Source organism: Phalacrocorax aristotelis, chromosome 2 (genome assembly GCF_949628215.1).
Source record: "Phalacrocorax aristotelis chromosome 2, bGulAri2.1, whole genome shotgun sequence".
NCBI lineage: Eukaryota > Metazoa > Chordata > Aves > Suliformes > Phalacrocoracidae > Phalacrocorax > Phalacrocorax aristotelis.
This window is the reverse complement of record NC_134277.1, coordinates 167,011,274-167,029,093: the sequence shown is the minus strand read 5'-3', so window position 1 is coordinate 167,029,093 and position 17,820 is coordinate 167,011,274. Positions and strand designations below refer to the sequence as shown.

General features: G+C 52.9%; 1 protein-coding gene across 1 annotated transcript in view; it reads left to right on the top strand.

Moving 5' to 3' along the window:
* ZC3H3 (zinc finger CCCH-type containing 3) overlaps positions 1–17,618 on the top strand; it is a 192,638-nt gene extending 175,020 nt beyond the window's left edge. Inside the window, exons 10-13 of the mRNA XM_075085955.1 lie at positions 551–726; positions 2,868–3,073; positions 15,656–15,736; positions 15,917–17,618. Of these exons, the coding sequence (XP_074942056.1) occupies positions 551–726; positions 2,868–3,073; positions 15,656–15,736; positions 15,917–15,948 (495 nt within the window). The 3' untranslated portion in view covers positions 15,949–17,618. The remainder of the gene's footprint in view (positions 1–550; positions 727–2,867; positions 3,074–15,655; positions 15,737–15,916) is intronic.
* Positions 17,619–17,820: the final 202 nt, after the last annotated feature.

The following is a 17,820-nucleotide window of genomic DNA, read 5'->3' as shown; positions in this document are numbered from 1 at the left end:
GATGCCGTCATTTTGCCAGTGCCGTGCTGCGGCCACACTAAGTCTCCTCAGACAGGAGAGCATCAGTCAAACTCATTACAATGCCCTAAGCAGAGCTGTATTGAGCTTCAACCCTGGGCCACCTTCGTCAGGAGGGTGGTCCAGGCAGCGACCCCAGAATAAGTCCTACAAGGACCATGCTTTGTTGCTGCTCTTTCCGGCTCCTCCCCAAGTCCCAAACACGTCTGGGACAAGAAAACCCTCTCCAAAACCAATTTCTTCAGCCCAGTTAACCTCTTTGGGACCTCCCAGCATCACCACCTTGGGCGTAGATCATTGCTCTTATGACTTTGGTGGTTTGGGTCCTTAAAATGAGGCACTTGGAAAGCTGTGGGTGAGTGTGTAGTGTCTCCCGGAGGACAGTATTATTTTTTAAGTATTTAAGAGTATTTTGGCATGGAATAGTATTTTGATATGGAGAAGGAAGCACCAACACATCCTTCTCTTCCTTTAGCAATGCATTGGTGCTAAAGGCTGCCTTTCCCAACGTTGCTCTCTTTTTCCCTTGCAGTGCAAGAAGAAGCACACGCTGGTTTGCCCCGACTTTGCCAAGAAAGGTGTCTGCCCTAGGGGTGCCCGGTGCAAGCTGCTGCACCCGCAGAAGAAGCGCCACCCAAGAGAAGCAGAAGACGGGGACCGCAGTGACCCCCCCACCAAGCGGAAATGGGTGTGGGAGGAGACGGGCAGGTAGGAAAGAGCAGAAGAAACTTCCTTTGCTGTTCTTAAACAGTTTGCTTCCCAGCCTGCTCTGGATGTTTCCCCTTCCAGACGTATATCCATCTGTGTGCTGGTTTGTTCTAAGATGTCGCTGATGTGGGTCACTGTGGTGCCTTCTTGATAGAGCCACCACGGGCAACAGGGTTGGGCAGGGTCTGTGCTCGAAGGAGAGATTAAGAGCCAATGGAGAGGAAAGAGAGGATAGCTTGCATCTTGCTACCCAATGTGTGCCGTTGGAGTGTGGGTATCTTCATCCTTAAAAATGTGTCGCCCAGGGCTTTGGCACCTCCAGGTATCTCCAAGGCTTTTGTAGAACTTCCTCCTGGGAGATAGAGTCATAAAATAGAATCATAGAACCATTAAGGTTGGAAAAGACCTCTAAGATTATCAAGTCCAACCGCCAACCCAACACCCCCAAGGCCTCCTAAACCATGTCCCCAAGTGCCACGTCTACATGTTGTTTGAACCCCAGCAAGGAATGGTGACTCCCCCACCTCTCTGGGCAGCCTGTGCCAGTGCCTGACCACTCTTTCAGTGAAGAAATTTTTCCTAATATCCATCTAAACCTCCCCTGACACAGCTTGAGGCCGTTTCCTCTCATTCTATCACTTGTTACCTGGGAGAAGAGACCAACCCCACCTCACTGCAGCCTCCTTTCAGGGAGTTGTAGAGAGCAATAAGGTCTCCCCTCAGCCTCCTCTTCTCCAGGCAGATGGAGGCCCTGATGGAGACTCCACCACCAAAAATGGGTACAGCTTATCCGTAGCTCAGTGGGAAACTGGAAACCATCCTCTCTCTTCCACACCTCTGCAATGGAGAGCAGAGCCCTGCTGATGCTCAGCAGAGCTGAGCCCTCAGCGTGGCGTGGAGGGACTTGCCGTTGGGGTGGGACTCGCTGCCTGAAGAAGCAGAGATGGGGACAGATGTGGAGATACAACAGTCTTTGTAAAACCTTTTGATGTTGGGCTGGTTTTTGGTTAATCCTTGGAAGCTCGTTGAGCTCTCTCTGGGCAAAGATGATGCTTTTGGGTGCTGGGACGGAGCCTGCAGGCTGATGGACTCATTGGTCCTCATCCCTGCAGGGAGACAGATTTTCTTGAGCTTGGCACATCCTTGCATTCCTCTGCCCTCACCCCTGAGCCCTGCCTGCAAAACCACTACATCCCAATGTAACTAAAACTTAAGGCAAAATTGAAATTTGGCTTTAAAAGCCAAAATCTAAAAATCCTGGCTAGTGGGAGGAGAAAATGCCGGCTGGGATGCTCAGCTCCTCCACAGCTCTTTGCAGTGGGATGTGGGGGTGAAGGTGAGATGGAAATGGGAGGACCTGGGAGCTGCACCGGTCTGGTCCATGCTCTTGCCCGGTCCTGGGCCTCATCCTGGCCCTGCCTTGTAAGGTAGCAGAACGGGGAAGAGCACTCAGTGGATTCTCTGAACTTATCCCGGGTGACAGAAGAGCCTTGGAATGACACCCAGCTCACGTCCCCAGTGTGAATGAGGTGTAAGATAGCTCCTTGCTCTTATTAGGTAAGGAGGCATGAACGCAGGGATGGGCGGCAGGGAGGCACTCCCCTCGTGTCCCGGGGCCAGCTCCTGGCATCCTCCGTGGGGAAGGGAGCATGCCCGAGCTTGGAAGCTGCTCGAGAGGGTTTTTTTTTCCTTTATTGGCACCATCATTGGAGGTGTTGAAGGCGCTGAAGTGTCACGTTAGCTGGGCTCAGAGGAGGGCAGCAGGGTTGGGGCTGAGCCAAGCCCAGCGGGGCATCACTGAGCCATCCCCTGCTCCCTACACCCTCCATCTCTCCTCTCCTCCACTCGCTCTGCCCAGCTGGCACCTGAAGGGGAGCCCAGCACCTCCGGGAGCATCTGAGAGCTGCAGGGAAGCACAGGGCAGGGAATCCAGCTGGGGTGGTGAGAAACTCCGGCTGAATCCGAGCTGGCTCCTGGGAAATCTGAGATACGGAACAGCCTGGGATGGAACCCGGAGAGCCTCTGTGTGTGGCCCCGGTGCTTCACCCCAGCCTCCTCCATCACACATGATACCATGCCCAGCATTGCCAAGCGGGATCATTTTATTTTTCCTTACTCTTTTTCCCATGTGCCTCCTGCAGGAATGATCCAGCTCAGCTCCACGATGATGGGGAAATGCCTGGACCCTCCAGCACGGAGCAAGAGGTGAAGTTTTGGAAAGAGGACACCTCGCCAAGCAGCTGGCTGCAAAAGCTGCCATCCTTCATTTCCCTCCAGTCCTCAGCATCCCCCGGTGACCAGGACTGCAAAGTGGAGAAGGACGAGGATGAGTCGGAGGACGAGCCTGGTAGGAAGCGCTTGCTCTGCTTTTGCTCACACGTGCGCCAATTCACTGAGCGGGAGAGTTATTCCCCCGCTGCTCTCCACAGGTTTCGGTGGGATCAGTGTTCCTCATGATTTGCCAAACCAGTTACCCTGGGATGGCAACTGGGATTTGCATCTCTGGTCACGCAGCGGCACGAGCCCCTGGCTCTGCTCCCAAAACTATGCGGTAGGATTTTGTCCCCATCTTTTATCACCAGCTCCTCCTTCCTTATCCTACAAATTATCCGATGACGAATCCTGTCTCATTCCTGTGATGGAGCCACAGCGGTCCCCCATAGGAGGGCGATTCAGAGGGATGTAGTGATGCTGTGCCTCATCGCTGGACCCACAAAAGGACCTCAGGACCATCTCAGGATCTCGGGACCGTTGTGTTTCCTGGTGTGAAGTAGCTTCAAAGCTTTGAAATAAAAACATCCCTGGTGGAGGTGGGATGGGGCGTTCGGAGATGACAAGTTTGAAGGAAGAGCTGTGCTAGTCTGAGGTGATCTGCTTTGCTCCTTTATTAAAAGCTGGGGGAGGAGGCTTTGGAACAGTGAAATTTTTGGGAAAGGCAGTTTTAAGATGAGCAAAACTTCTTATGAACTCGAATGCATGAGAGGGAACAGCTTCTGCCTCGACTTTCTATTTTGATTTTTGGAAAAGTTCACAGTAATGTTTCAACTGTTTGAAAGCAGGAGGAAATTGTTGAAGCGATGAGAAGAAACATCTTTGTTTCTCTGCAAAGCGGCTCATGATTAGCTGCATTTCTCCATCTCCAACATTTTACTTGGTTCCTCCTCTCTTTGGGGCACGTTGGCGATGCGTCCGCGGGAGCAGAGGTCGTGGAGATGGTGAGGCAGAGATCGCCCCGTCCTTCCCAGCGCTGGGCGAGAGGTTTTTGGCCGGCTTATGCTCATGCTTTTCTTTTCATCTCCCGTCCTTTGCTGGAGGGATGTACATCTCCTGAGCACCATCACAGAAGGGGAGACAGTGTCTGGCTCAGAAATCAAAATATTTTGTGGCAGTAATGATGAAATCTAATGATGAAATCCCCACCACCAGCTCGGCTAGCACAAGATGCGTCTCAGTATGAACCGGAGGGCTGGAGCATCCCCCTCTGTCTTCAGTCCTGGGCATCCTCCAACCAAGTGTGCAGCTGGAGCAGGATCCCACTGGGAGAAGGGATGAATTCAGCACAGAAAGCGGGGCTGGGGCGTTTTCCCGGTCATCTATACGCGGGTGCTGAGGATCTGCAAGGCTTTGCCTGGCTCAACCACAAAGCACTTTGAGCCATGGAAGGCTGAGATGCCTTAACGCTGTCAGGAAGAAAATTCCCAGGATTAGCAACATATTCCTGAAGTCACAGGCGAGCGCGTGCTGTTCCGGCTGGGAAAGCTCCGTGACGCAGGGTGAAGCGCTCGGCTTCCCTTTCCTTGTATTTCTTTCCCCGTGTGCCTCCCTCCTTCTCTCTCCTTGGCCCTGGTTCAACTCCCTTTTGATCTCAGCAGCGGGGCCAGGCAAGTGCTCCCAAAGCAGCGGCTTAATCGGGTTTTTTTATCTCTGTGATGAAGACAGAGCAATTAATCCGCTGACAAGAAAGCTGTCGAAAAGCCTTGGATTGCACTTGGCAGCCTGGAGTAACTTGGTTGAGAGGGCAGAGGCATCACGCCGGCAGCGAGGGCATCCTTTTCCTCTTAACTTTGGTTTGCGTGTTCAGAGGAGGATGATTTCCAGGAGTTTTGGGTGGGAGGAGTAGAAGGAGCTGCTTCAGTCCAGGGATGGCAGGAGGAAGGCTGTGGGGAGCTGGCGGGTCCGGGGTTGGGGTCCCTCCGTACTCTGTCACCTTTGCCTGGGATGTGGTGTTTGGAAAGCAGATGCTGGAGGATCCATAGGAAAGGAAAACTGGGCAGGAATTGCAGCTGGCTGTAAAATCATCTGGTGATGAAGCAGTTTCCGTGACAAAACAGATGCGGTGATCACAGGCGGTGAGTCCGGGCAAGAGGATGTTGTTCGGTGCATGGGTTTGCTTGTGCTGGTGCCTGGGTGCGCTCGGTGATTAAAGTCTCGTCCCAACACACAAATGAAGGGGTTTGGGGGCGCAGCAGCAGCCAGGGACCCCCATAACCTAACAGGAGAAAGGGAGCCCCAGCCACTAACAAGCCATCATCCAAAGAGGCTGCTTAAGGACCAAATGCTTCATGGTGGCCAAATCACCTTTAAAGCCACGTGCTTGTGAGCTTGAGGTGCTGTTCTCAGCTAAGCGGGTGGTCAGGATGAGGCCTTGTGTAGCTCTAGGTAGTAGCTGGTATCTGTGATGGGGTTTGGGGGTCTGCGCCTTCCCTGCTGCAGCCTTTGTACCAAGGATAATACTCGGTTTCTGCTTATAAAGCCTGAAGGTGACACACAAATTGGCGGGGTAGTAAATAAGAAGGAGGACAGAATATTATTACAGTGTGAGCTGAACTGCTTGGTTAAAGGGTCACAATTTGAGAAAATGCCCTTTTAATACTGGGAAACACAGGAGGAATGAAGAAAGAACAGCGGTGCCGTGTGCGGGAGGGATGGAGCGGTGGTTTGGGGATGACCTTTAAGGGCCAGCATGGGCAACAGCAGCAGCTTGCAGGGTCTTGGTGGGGGCCTGCAGCTTCTGGCCTTGGGATATAGAAAAAGGGGGCTGGAAAGGAGTGATGTGGTCTGTATGTGTGGAGCGGAGCCCTCTGTCGTCCTCCCGTGGGAAGGGTTCCCAACCTGCGAGAGCCGCCTTGTTATCTGGGGTTGGAGGAGTAATTTGAGGGTGCTGGTGCTTTCTGAGCATCCTCCAAAAAGCCCGATTATGCATCACAGGGAAAGCAAACCACTTCCAGCCAAGCATCCCTGCCGGGAAGGGTGGGCTTGGTAGCATCCCATTCTTCACCTCCTTGTGTTCTCCATCCATGAGGGCAGAGCCAGAGGGAACACGGGCTCCGCTACCCCTCTGACACCCGTTTCCAGGTAATGGGCTTTTCCATATTTCACCTTCCAGTTAAATAGCCAGCTCTGGAGCCTAACTGGCCTCCCCGCGCTAATTGTAAGCAAGCGCACCAATGCAAACCATTCCAATCGAGTGCTAATTTAATTAGAAAGCACCCATTTTAGTTAATTTGTTCGAGAAGATCACTGAAAACTCCTGGAGAGAACAGATGTTCCCCTCTCCCCCGATGAACATTCAGGGGTTTGTAAATGGCTCCACTCAGCCTTGTTTAGGAGAGAAAAGAGGATTTTATAGCTGCAAACGACCCTTTCTGTAAACATTTTACAGCTCTCTGCACGTTTGAGTGACGATAAACCCCTAGCAACTCGGCGGGCTGCAAATTTGCGACCATACGGCTATCATTTTATTGTCATATTTCACGGTCGTAACGTTAATGGAAGATGCTCGCTACAGTCTTTTTTAACGGCTCCGCTGAGCACGCTCAAACACTTTGGCTTTGGAGGAATTCGTGGAGGTACAGCGCTTCTGGGTTTGTTTACAGCTTTCACTTCTGGAGGAATAACTTTGGAAATGCAAATCTCCCCCCTTCTCTGCCGGGCTGGACCCGTTCTTGAGAGCCACCCGTTGGTGCCAGATCCTGATCCAACCATCCCCAGCTCCTGGAATTTAAGAGAAAGCTGGTGCTGCCAACCCTCCACATGGATGCGGCCGGTCCCCCTTGGCTGTGCCGAGAGTCCCGTGGGGTCTCCATCTCCTGCAGCATCTCCTTTAATGCTGCTTCTGGCACCTCTTTGATCCAAAACTTATTTTGGCAGCCAGGTGAGGCAACCAACCCTTTGGATCGGTGTGAGCTGCCAGTGGAAGATGCCCTGGAGCCTTCCAGAGAGCATCTGTGTGGTAGGGGGATGGAGGGCTAGGACACAATAGGCTGTTGTGGCTTAACCCCAGCCGGCAGCTAAGCACCACACAGCTGCTTGCTCACTCCTCTCTAGTGGGGTGGGGAGAGAATCAAAAGAGTGAAAAAAACCCCAACCTTGTGGGTTGAGATAAAGACAGCTTAATAGGTAAAGTCAAAACCACGTGCATAAGCAAAGCAAACCAAGGAATTCTTCCACTCCTTCCCATGAGCAGGCAGGTGTTCAGCCACCTCCAGGAAAACAGGGCTCCATCACGCCTAATGGTGACTTGGGGAGACAAACGCCATCACTGTGAACGTCCCCCCTTCCTTCTTCTTTCCCCCGGCTTGTTATGCTGAGCATGATGTCATATGGTATGGGATATCTCTTGGGTCAGTTGGGGTCAGCTGTCCCAGCCATGTCCCCTCCCAACCCCTTGGGCACCCCCAGCCCACTCACTGGTGGGGTGGGGTGAGGAGCAGAAAAGGCCTTGACTCTGTGTAAGCCCTGCTCAGCAGTAACGACAACATCCCTGTATTCTCAACACTGTTTCCAGCACAAATCCAAACCACAGCCCCATACTAGCTACTGTGAAGAAAATTAACTCTACCCCAGCCAAAACCAGCACATTCTCCACCACTTATTCCATACCATTTGTGTTATGTTTAAGTCCCACATTATCCAATACAACCTCATTAACCCCACCCTCCTTCCCATCCTTTGATATAATACACATATGAATCATTCCCTTAGTTTATGAACCACCCTTGTAAAATGTCTTTTAAAATGTCCACAAACATCCACAAAATGTCCACTGAGTTCCTTTAGTCCATGACTTTGGGCTCTGCCTGTTCTGGTGTGTCACTCAGGACAGGAGACGTGGTATGTTGTGTGGAGTTATTGGGCACCAAAGCCAGCTCAGGTCAGGTCTCTGCTGCGCTTGCACTGCTGCTTGTAAAGCTTGTCCTGTGCTGGTTCGGGTGGTTCCTGCTATAGTAATTCCTCTAACATGCAATTCACATAACGGGTTACAAAAATTTAAAGGTATTTTTATTAGAATCTCCTCCCTGGTCCCTTTGGACCAGACCGTAGGGTTTAACATTGCAATGAACTCCTCCCCCTGTCGCTGCTCCAGCTTGGACTTACCCACAGACTGCAGTCCCTTAAGGTTGTACCTGCTCCAAGTGGAGCCTTATCTGTGAGCCACAGTCTCTCCAGGGGTACACCTGCTGCAGCATGGACTTATCCACAGCCACAGTCGCTTTGAGGTGCACCTGTGCTAGCGTGGCCTTCTCCATGGACCACAAAGCCTTCAGAGATAGACCTACTCCAGCGTGGCCTTATCCACAACCACAGTCCCTTCAGAAGAAAACCTGTTCCAACACGGCCTTGCCCATGGCTGCAGTCCCTCCAGGGATGTACCGGCTCTGTCATGGGCTTATCCATAGACATACCCTTTGAGATGCTCCAGCATGTCCTCATGCACAGCCACTGATTCTTCAAGCTGTACCTGATGTGGACTTCTCCACAGCCACAGACGCCTCGGGGTGTCCTGCTCCCGCGTGGACTCTATCCCAGCCAAAGCAGCACACGGGGTTGTCCTGGGATGACAGGAGTCGTCATCCACTGTCAGCTTTGACCCTGGTGGGACATAGTGCAGTTTGTTCCTCTTGGTAGGATCATGGAGGAAGTGTTTTTGTGGATAAAATATAGGGAACTGGTTTCTCTGTGTGGTCACAAACATCTCCTCATACGTTCTGTACTCCAACCCTGACTATCTTGGTGGCCTCCACTGAACTCGATCCAGTATATCCATGTCCTTCCATACTGGGGAGCCCACAGAGCTCCAGGTGTGGTCTCAGCTGAGGAGTCAAGGACACGTGGCTGGGGATGTGTCCCTCAGCAGAACCTCTTAGGAGGCAGGTAGGAGGTGGCAGGAGCAGGTGGAGACACTTCAATGGTCATGGTGAGAGCTCATGGGAGTTACAAGACCTCCCAGATCCTCAGGAGATTATACCAAGGGGACAAGGACAAGCTAAGGAGAGGAAGGGCAGCAGGACACCAAGCCCTGAAGTCTGCAGGGAAAGGAAAAGGGAGTCAGGAGCATGCTTGATGTACCTTGTTGCCCTTAAATCAGCCTTCCCATCCCTGCCTTCCCCTGAGGTCTTCTGCTCTCGTAGGCTAAATTGACGGGGTCCAGACAGGGAGCAGGAAATCTCCACCTTCCTTCCTGATAGTACCTGTGAACCCACTGTGTTCAGGTTTGGGCCCCTCGGGACAAGAAGGCCCTTGAGGGGCTGGAGCGTGTCCAGAGAAGGGCAGCGGGGCTGGGGCAGGGTCTGGAGCACAAGTGAGCTGGGGGGCGGCTGAGGGAGCTGGTGGGGTTTAGCCTGGAGAAGAGGGGGCTGAGGGGAGCCCTTCTCGCTCTCTGCAGCTGCCTGAGAGGGGCTGGAGTGAGGGGGGGGCTGGTCTCTGCTCCCAAGTTACTAGTGATAGGAGAAGAGGAAACAGCCTCAAGCTGCGTCAGGGGAGGTTTAGGTTGGATATTAGGGGAAATGTCTTTAATGCAAGAGTGGTCACGCCCTGGCACAGGCTGCCTGGAGAGGTGTGGGAGTCACCATCCCTGGAGGTTTTTGAAAAACGTGTGGATGTGGCACTTCAGGGCATGGTTTAAGAGACATGGTAGCGGTGGGTTGACGGTTGGCCTTGCTGATCCTAGAGGTCTTTTCCAACCTTAATGATTCTGATTCTATGAATCCTCCCTTTCTCATGGCTCATCAGCCAGGAGGGCTCTGGGGCAACATCAACCTTGGTGGTACCTTCCCAGCTCTTTTCCTGGCACTTAGCAGATCTTTCTTGTAATGGAGAGGATGGGCCATGCACCTGGCAGGTGGTGATGGGATGCTCCTGTGCTCACCCTGATCTCCTCCTCGCCTTTGCTGTGTTCTCCTGCTGCAGGTGGGTGCTTCCCTCGCCAGCCCCCCGGCCGACGCACGCTCCGTTGGGCATGCAGGGAGAGTTTAATTAGAGAGCATCAAAACTCTTTCATAACTGAATTAACAAACCTCTAATAGAATTGCTTTTTCTAATGCAAAAATCTATCAAGCTGCAGGTAGCGGGCTGCACCCATCCCTTGAGCAGGACAACGTGTATCAGCCTAATTGGTTTCCTGTTAAGGGGCTGGATTTGCTTGGGTCGTTAGCAATTGCATCTTCTCCTCCTGAGTCAGCAGGGCCTTATGGCTTTGGGGGCTGTTTGGTGGGGGTCTCTGCAGTGGGGGAGGTTTAGGTTGCTTTTACCCACCCTGGATACTGGTTTCAGACATCTTCTCGGTCATGGGTGCTTCCTTCCCAGCCCGGAGAGACGGGCTGATACTCAGGCTGGTGGACCTCACCACGGTGGACTCTCTGGTGGACCTTGCCCCGTGGTCCCATCTCCCAGCTGCCCCTGGCAGCTCTTCCCTCCATCCCTCCATCCTCTCCATCTCCATCCCCTCCATTGCCATCCCCTACTAAACTCCTGATCCCACTCTAGGACAAGCTTGGGCTACCATCAGGTTTTGGGGTGCTGTAGATAACGTGGTTGGTCTTGAAGGCTGGGGCTGGGTCTCCTTGTGTCTTGGTGGCTCTGAGAAAGTCCAAAAGTCAGAAACTCCACTGCCGTTTAATTCCCTTATTGCAAAGTGGCCAATTTAGTTGAAACTTCCAGTAAACCCGATGAGTGCTGTGACTTTTTCTAATTGGGCTCTTGCTCTGAATCAGAATCATTGTTTCTTATCCCACAAAAGGCCGTCGAAAATACTCTTCTCTGATTTACTTTCTGCCTGGACCAAGCTGCCTGCACATTTCCAATCCTCTTCCCTTATCGATTTGCAGGCGACTTTCAGACCTGCCAAGTCTCACTCCTTTGCCAGGACTGAAATCTGCTTCTCCCATATTAATTTTCTACCCGGTTTTTTAGGGTCTTGGCCGCCTGTGATGGAGGCTCTGGAGACCAGGGCTTTTAGCTTTTGCTCAGGATTTCTAAAGACCCCTCTTGTTCAGCCCGCTGCCTCTTGGCAGCCGTGTTGGTCCCCCCCCATGTTATTTAATGACCTAAAAACTGGAGATGGAAGAGCTCTCCAAGCAGTGAAATCCTGTCTTCTTCAGGATAAGCCTCAGCTCACCAGTGGAGGACAGATGTGGTGGTCACCATACGTCACATCAATGTGTACCACCGGACCACAAAGCACCTCAGCCGTGCCCGCAACCCGATGAAGCCCCTCTCCCACAGCTGCAGCTCGTGGCTGGTTTTCTCATGCCTTTTCTCCTCCAAAAAAAGAGAAATTAAGGAGAGGAGGCGTGGAAATGAACATCCTGGCACAGATGTCCTGCTCTGCAAGCATGGCAGGAGATGGGCAGTGGCAGGACATCTCCCCCCCGCACACCCCCGCTTCAAACAGCCCGATTGGGAAGGAAAAAAAAAAGCCATCTGAGCACTTTTTCTCCTGGAAAAAGCTTCTCTCGACATCCCAGCCTTGATATTTCCCTCCTCAGGGGCAGCAGGTTTGTGTGGAAGAGCAGCAGCATGAGGTTTTGATGCAGGTTGTCTCACCAGGTGGATTTAGTGCGGGATCGAGCCAAGGAGGTCCAGCCCCTCTGATGCTTTTTCCTGGTGAAAAATGATCTTTGGAAAATTGTGGGGCTTAGCCCTTGCCGGTGGCCTTTCCATCCCACCTTTTTTTCTTGGGCTTTATTAAAAAATAATAATTTTAATCTATTAAAGAAAAGGCATCTCCCAGCCTAAGTTTCTCCGGGAGCTGACTCAGCCGAGTGCTTTTGCTGCAAAAAGAAAAGCTGTTTGCAGGGAAGATCCAGTCTCCAGGCTCCCCCAAAGCGGCCGGGAAGGGGTTAAAGGATATTTTTCCTTAGGGAACAGGGATAAAAAATGTATGTGGAGTTTGGGGGCTTTCCCTTCGTGGTGTTAAACATCGAGAATTCAGCAAGGAAATGCTGGGATGTGCCTCGGTGCTCCCGGCCGTCGGCTGGGAAACTTTTGCATCCCTTTTGCTGTGTTAATAACTGGAGCGTTCGCTGTCTGGCCGTTAAAGCTTCTGCTAATTGCAGCCACCTCATTAGGCTGTTTTTTTTGGGGAAATAAGATTTTTTTTTTTTAATCTCTGGGGCCGTTTCACATGGGGTCAGCTCTCGGGGAGGAGCAGGGCAGCTGCAGGTACTGTCCCCCGTGCAAAGCCCCTTCCTGGAGCCCGGATGGATGCAGGAGAGGATGAAACCCCTTGGCAGCGTCAGGAGAGCGATGGAGACCAACCACCCCATGAGGCTGGAAGTTGGTCAGGAAGGGAAAAACATCGATTTCCCTCCAGCAAAGCTTTTTGTAGCCGGATGGTGGAGTTTGGAGAGGTGCAAGTGAGCCGTCTTCCCCTGCATCCCCTGGCTTTGGGGCTTGGGCATTTTCCACCTGTGATGTGAGGCATCTCGAGCTGCCTCCCACCCTTGCAGCTTGGGGAGAAAAGCAATTAAAATGAATTAATATCTTAATTAAGCAATTAAAATTAATTTTAAAAAACCCTCAGCGGTCAGGAGTGGTGGGCAGGGAGTGGATGTGGGGACAAGAACCAGACCCACCTCCTTTTATCTCCCATCTAAGGGGATTCCCCACCTTGAAATCCCTTTAAATCCCCCTGTATCAGCATCCGGATAAAACGAATTTTGTTTTAAGTTTCCCGTCGGGTGCAGCTGGAGCCGCTCGGCTCGGCGGCGTCTGGGGGAAGGCCAGGTTTTATTGAAAAATATAATGGTGCCACCTGAAGCGTGATTTACTGCACTGTCCACTCCTCGAACTTGATAATATATTTCTATTAGATTTCCTTCTTTTCCCTCCCTTCTCCTCACGAAGAGTGGCAAGTTTCTCCATCTGCCTGACACCTTCTTAGGCTTAGGCAAAATAAATGTTGATTTTCATCAGGAGGGAGAGCGCTGGAAGTCCTAATTCTCCAGCGAGGCTGACAAGCTCAGCAAAAGCCGCCCGGCTTTCGATGGAAAGCTCGTGATCCAGCCTCGGTTCTTCTCTTTGGAAGCAGTTCAATCATCGTAATGAAAAAGGGGTTTCTTAGCCTGGCTTTCGCTAACTAGAAATTATATACCTGGTTCCTGGAAGATGGATTGTGTGGCTGCCGAAATGCAGAGAAGAAAGCGGGGGGGGGGAAGAGAGTGAAGGCGCACAAGATGCGACCCAAGATTGATCATGCCATTTGCAGGATCTCCCATGCACAAAAGCGGAAAATATATTTTCATTTGCCGGGGTGGGTGAAGCGACACCCCTGTTTTCTCCAGGTCTGTGTGTCGTCCCCCCTCTGGCTTTTGTGGCAGGGTGTTTTGGGCTGCGGCATTTGCCATTCCCTGGCTGCTCCCCATGGGGTGAAGCATCCACTGCATCATCCTTTCCAGGAGCAGCGTCTCCCTCCATCCAAGGTGAGAAACGGGACCGGTTTAGTCCTTTTACAACCTATTTTGGTTTTATTTCATTTTTGCCTCCCTTGATTTTTTGAGGAATACATTTGAAATCAAGCGTGGATGCTCTGAAAGCATCTCGGCTCCATGCAACCCCGTACCAAAGTCGGGAAGTTAATTACGGTTGATTTAAAAATCACCTTATATTTTTTCTCCCCCCCCAAAAAAAAGAAATCTATATTTCTACTTCTGTAATCATATTTGCTTTGAATTGCAAAGCGTGGGTTTCATGCCACTGCACGGGTATTAGCTAATGAAGTTTCCTGGGGGAAGAATTGAGCTGTTTCCACTGTTCTTGTGGGACCGGGGCCGCCGTCGCTGGTGGGGCAGGAATGAGGAGACGCAGATCTTGACCCCTCGGGCTTAATGAGCAGCAGCTCTGCTGGACTCTAGTTACAGCAACCGGGACCAGATTTGGAAATCCCAGGCTGGGAAAAACCGCTTGGCTTGATGCAAAAAGAGATACTTGGGGTCACCTGGAAAATTAGGAGGGTGGTCAGAGGCCAAGCTGAGTGCAATGGGCGTCTGCTCAGCGTTGCCGTTCCCTGAAGCCGAATTTGGCTGTGTCGCCGGTGACTAATAGCCGAGTCCGTCGTGGCTGCTGTGCGGCCCTCTGATGTATGGGTGTTATATTAAGGGTGGAAAGGTGCTAAATGAGCCCTCTTTATTTTACATAAATTAGCTCAAAAGCTATGTATCACTGCCACGGTGGCTTAGACTCTGAGCAAGTTTGTTTACCCAAGTTTAAAAGGAGAGAAAAACTCTTGGTGGCTCCCCGTTATCGGTTGTTGCTTGGGGTCCTCACCCCTCCTGCCTCCCCTGCCCCAAAACCTTCTCCTTTGAGCTTCCAAGGCTGCTCGAAGGTGCCCCATGGTCCCACCTCCGCGTTGGACATCATCGTTGGGAAGTGGGCTGCAGCGGGGAGCGCCGACGTTGGGTTTTTGTGGAAATGTGGGCAAGTTGTTTGCTGTTTATCCAGAACATCCGCATCTGGATGGGGTTTGGGCTGGATTCCCTCTAGCTCCTCCATGATCTTCTTCACCTCCTGTAATCCTGGGTGAGAGGGGACTTTTCCCTCTAAACCTCATTGCTCAACAAGCTGTGGGTTCTTCTGGAAAACCTCCTTTTCCCATCTGCATTCATCTCAGTGTCTTCTCCTCGCCCAAGTGGCCACCACACTCCTGCCCACCCCTCGTTCTGGCAGGGAAAACCCTATAACCACCTCTCCGCACCCCTCAGGTTGGGAAAGTAGGAGAAACTCTGCAGAAAGGCAAGTCCAGCCGTGTGATTGAAATGGAGGAGGACTTTGCGCCATCCACGGGATGTGCCGGGGCTCATCTTGCAAAGAGGTCACCTCCCACAGGCACTTCATGGGGGTTTGCCTTTATACGAGCATCTGGGACCCTCTTTGGGGGAGGCACAGTGCTTCAGCCAGCAGAAGTCATCGCCCGGGGAATCTCTGGGGGGATGCTGGAGGTGGCTGAAACGTTTGTTCCCCAAACCTTCCACCAGCATGGCCAGAGCCCAGCCCCAGGTCTTGATGCTCACCCTGTGCTGCAATTTGAAGGTTCAGCTACTTTTCATTTTCTTTTTCACCCGTAACTTGGGGATTTTGTGGCCGACTTGCTGCTCTGTGGTGGGAAGGGACCTGCGAGTGCCTCCATCCCATGCGGCTTGTGGGGGAGCTAAGGATGCTCAGGGATTTGGGGAACCACCCAGCTCCATCCCACGGCCATGGCCAAGGGGGATGTTGGCTCTGGGCTTGCAGGGAGACACGTCCCTACCCCAAAGGGACCAACTCTGCCCCAAAAGGCTGGGAAAAGGCCACGGGGCAGCAAGGCGAGGCCGAGCACTGTGTTGGGGATACACGTGTCCTCACCAGTGGGCTCGCAGGGTGGTGGGGAAGCTGCAACCATTACTGCAGGCTTCCGGATGGGAAGCATGGGATGCAGTTTGGTGGACTCATTTATTTTTCTCCACTTGCTCGCTAATTCTTCCTTCTCATTGGTGATACCATGCCCTCTGGGGTAGCTTTTACTCCCTTTTCCCACTGTTGAAGCATGAAGTGATGGGCCTGCAGGAGCTGAAGAGGAGCTCGGGATGCTCCTGCGCCCACATCTTGAGATTTCCAAGGCGACCCGAGCCAACTTTGATGACTTTTCTCCTCTTTTCTTCCTTTCTGCTCCCAGGCAGCGCCAAACGGAAGAGGACTTTGCCACCGGCATCCTTGTGGGACTCCGAAAATGCCCGTCTCGAGGAGGGTGGCAGAGGTGAGGCCGGTGGGTGCTGTTGGGGTCGGGTGCTGCCGGGGCAGAGGACCACCTGCATCCCCGGCGCCTGTGCCCATGTCCGGTGCCTTAACCCACCACAACTGGGCAAGGAGAATCCCGGGGCTGTCCAGACTTGTGTCACCCACCTCCCACCATCACCTTTTCCTTTCCTCCCTGCAGGCAAACGGCTGCAGATCAAGCCCCGTCTATGAGCAAGACCCGACCCCGCGGCAGCCGACCAGCTCAGGAACCACAGAGCCGGGCATGACCTGGCACCTACCTCAGGACGCCGCGGCTGGACACGGCACCCCCTTCTCATCTTGCTTTTCCAGGGCATCATTTTGGCAAGGAGCCGGATGGTGGCGTGGGGAATCACCACCCGTTCCCACTGGGAAGCGGCTTTGTTTGAAATCTTTTAATTTGCCAATAAATTATCTTTTCAGCTGGTTTCTTGAAGGCGAACCCCATCGCCAGGCCCCCTTGGATGCTTGCAGGACTGGGAAGAGGCTCCCATTCCCATCGGTCCTCCCATAGATTGCGGCTTTGCTGCTGTCCTGGACATGAGGTGACACGGGGACCTGAGGAGTTCAGTGCCATCACCCAACGTGCCTGCATCCAGGTCAGCCACTATATCGGGGACGAGCATGGCTGGTGCTCACGAGTCACCGTGGCGGGATGTAATGGGATGTAAAGCCCTTGTACGGCTCGGCCCCAGTCTCTCCGTGCCAGGAGCCCACCCGCATCCATCCCGCTCCATCCCCTTGGGTTTGGGATTTCTTGGAGCGGAGCCATGTGCCGAGAGCACCCCTGGGGAAAACGTGGGCTGGGAGCAGTGTTTTGCTCACACCAAATCCTGCAGCACGACGGGGTCTCCCATGGCTGGTTGCACCCTGACCCCCGCCTCTCCCGATCCCTGCAGGAGTTTGGTGTCCCTTGGGAGGCCCAAACCAGCTCTTTCGGGGTTTTTTGTTGTTTTCTTGGATCCCTCCAAATCCAGGCAGGAGCAAAGCACTTGGGGGGCATCGTGCTGAGCCAAATACCGCCAGCTGTGCAGCTGCTGGTGCGATGGGTTTTTGCACCCATGGGTACAATTTTCAGGGGGATTTTGGGGTGGTGGATGCTGTTCCCCCACACGGATGTGATTTTTGGGGGCAGCTGCAGGATTTCCTCTTGCCAAGAGGTGCCGAGAGCTGGGAGCAGCCATGTGGGGCGGCCGGATTTGCCCATCCACTTCCCCTACAAGCGCAGCACCTTCAGGCAAAGCCCTGCGGGGAAAAGGCGTCAGCAGGGCTGTGGGTGAGCGCTGGGGCTCCCTGGGGACCCAGCACCCAGCTGCGCTTGGCAGCGGGGTGGGTGACGGAGCCACACGATGCCGTGAGCTCAGGTGCGCTGCGCCTCCGGCGAGGGACTGACAGCTGCTATTTCCCCCCCGCAACTGCGCTGCGCGAGTCCCCACGGGGGTTTTCCTTCCCCAGGTGACCCCCCAACGGAGGGGGTCTTGTTGTCACCCCACATCTACAGGCTGGGGTGCTCCCCCTCCCCGCCGATTCGGGTGACTCGGGGCATGGCGTGCCACCGAAGGCACAGTGTCATTAATGCCTGTCACCTCCCTGGGCTCCTGTTTAAGCATGCTGCCTGCTGCCGAACCAGCAGCTGGGGGTAATTTAGTGCCACTTGGAGATCAATTTGGGGTGGCTGCATCCCCAGCACCCCCCCAGCCATTATGAGGACCAGCGGGTTGCCCCGCCAGGGCTGCACTCATACCCCGGTGTGTGTACAGCGAGCCGTTTTTTAATAAAAACTTTGTCGTTTCGGTCAATATTAAATGTCTTTTATTAACCTGTGTGTTTTGATATGTAAATAAAGAGTTTCTTTCCCGGGATGCCTGGTCGGAGCATGGTTTTGCTCTTTTTTTCCGCGATACTGTATGAAAAACCTCTCACTGCTCTGCTCCCCAAATCTTTCAGGGTTTTTAATTATTATAACTTTTTCTCCCCTTTACCCAGAAAGGATGTTTCTTCAGGTGGTCGTTTCCCGACAAAAACCCAAACCCTAAATTCACTGAAAAATCACCCTGGAGGAGA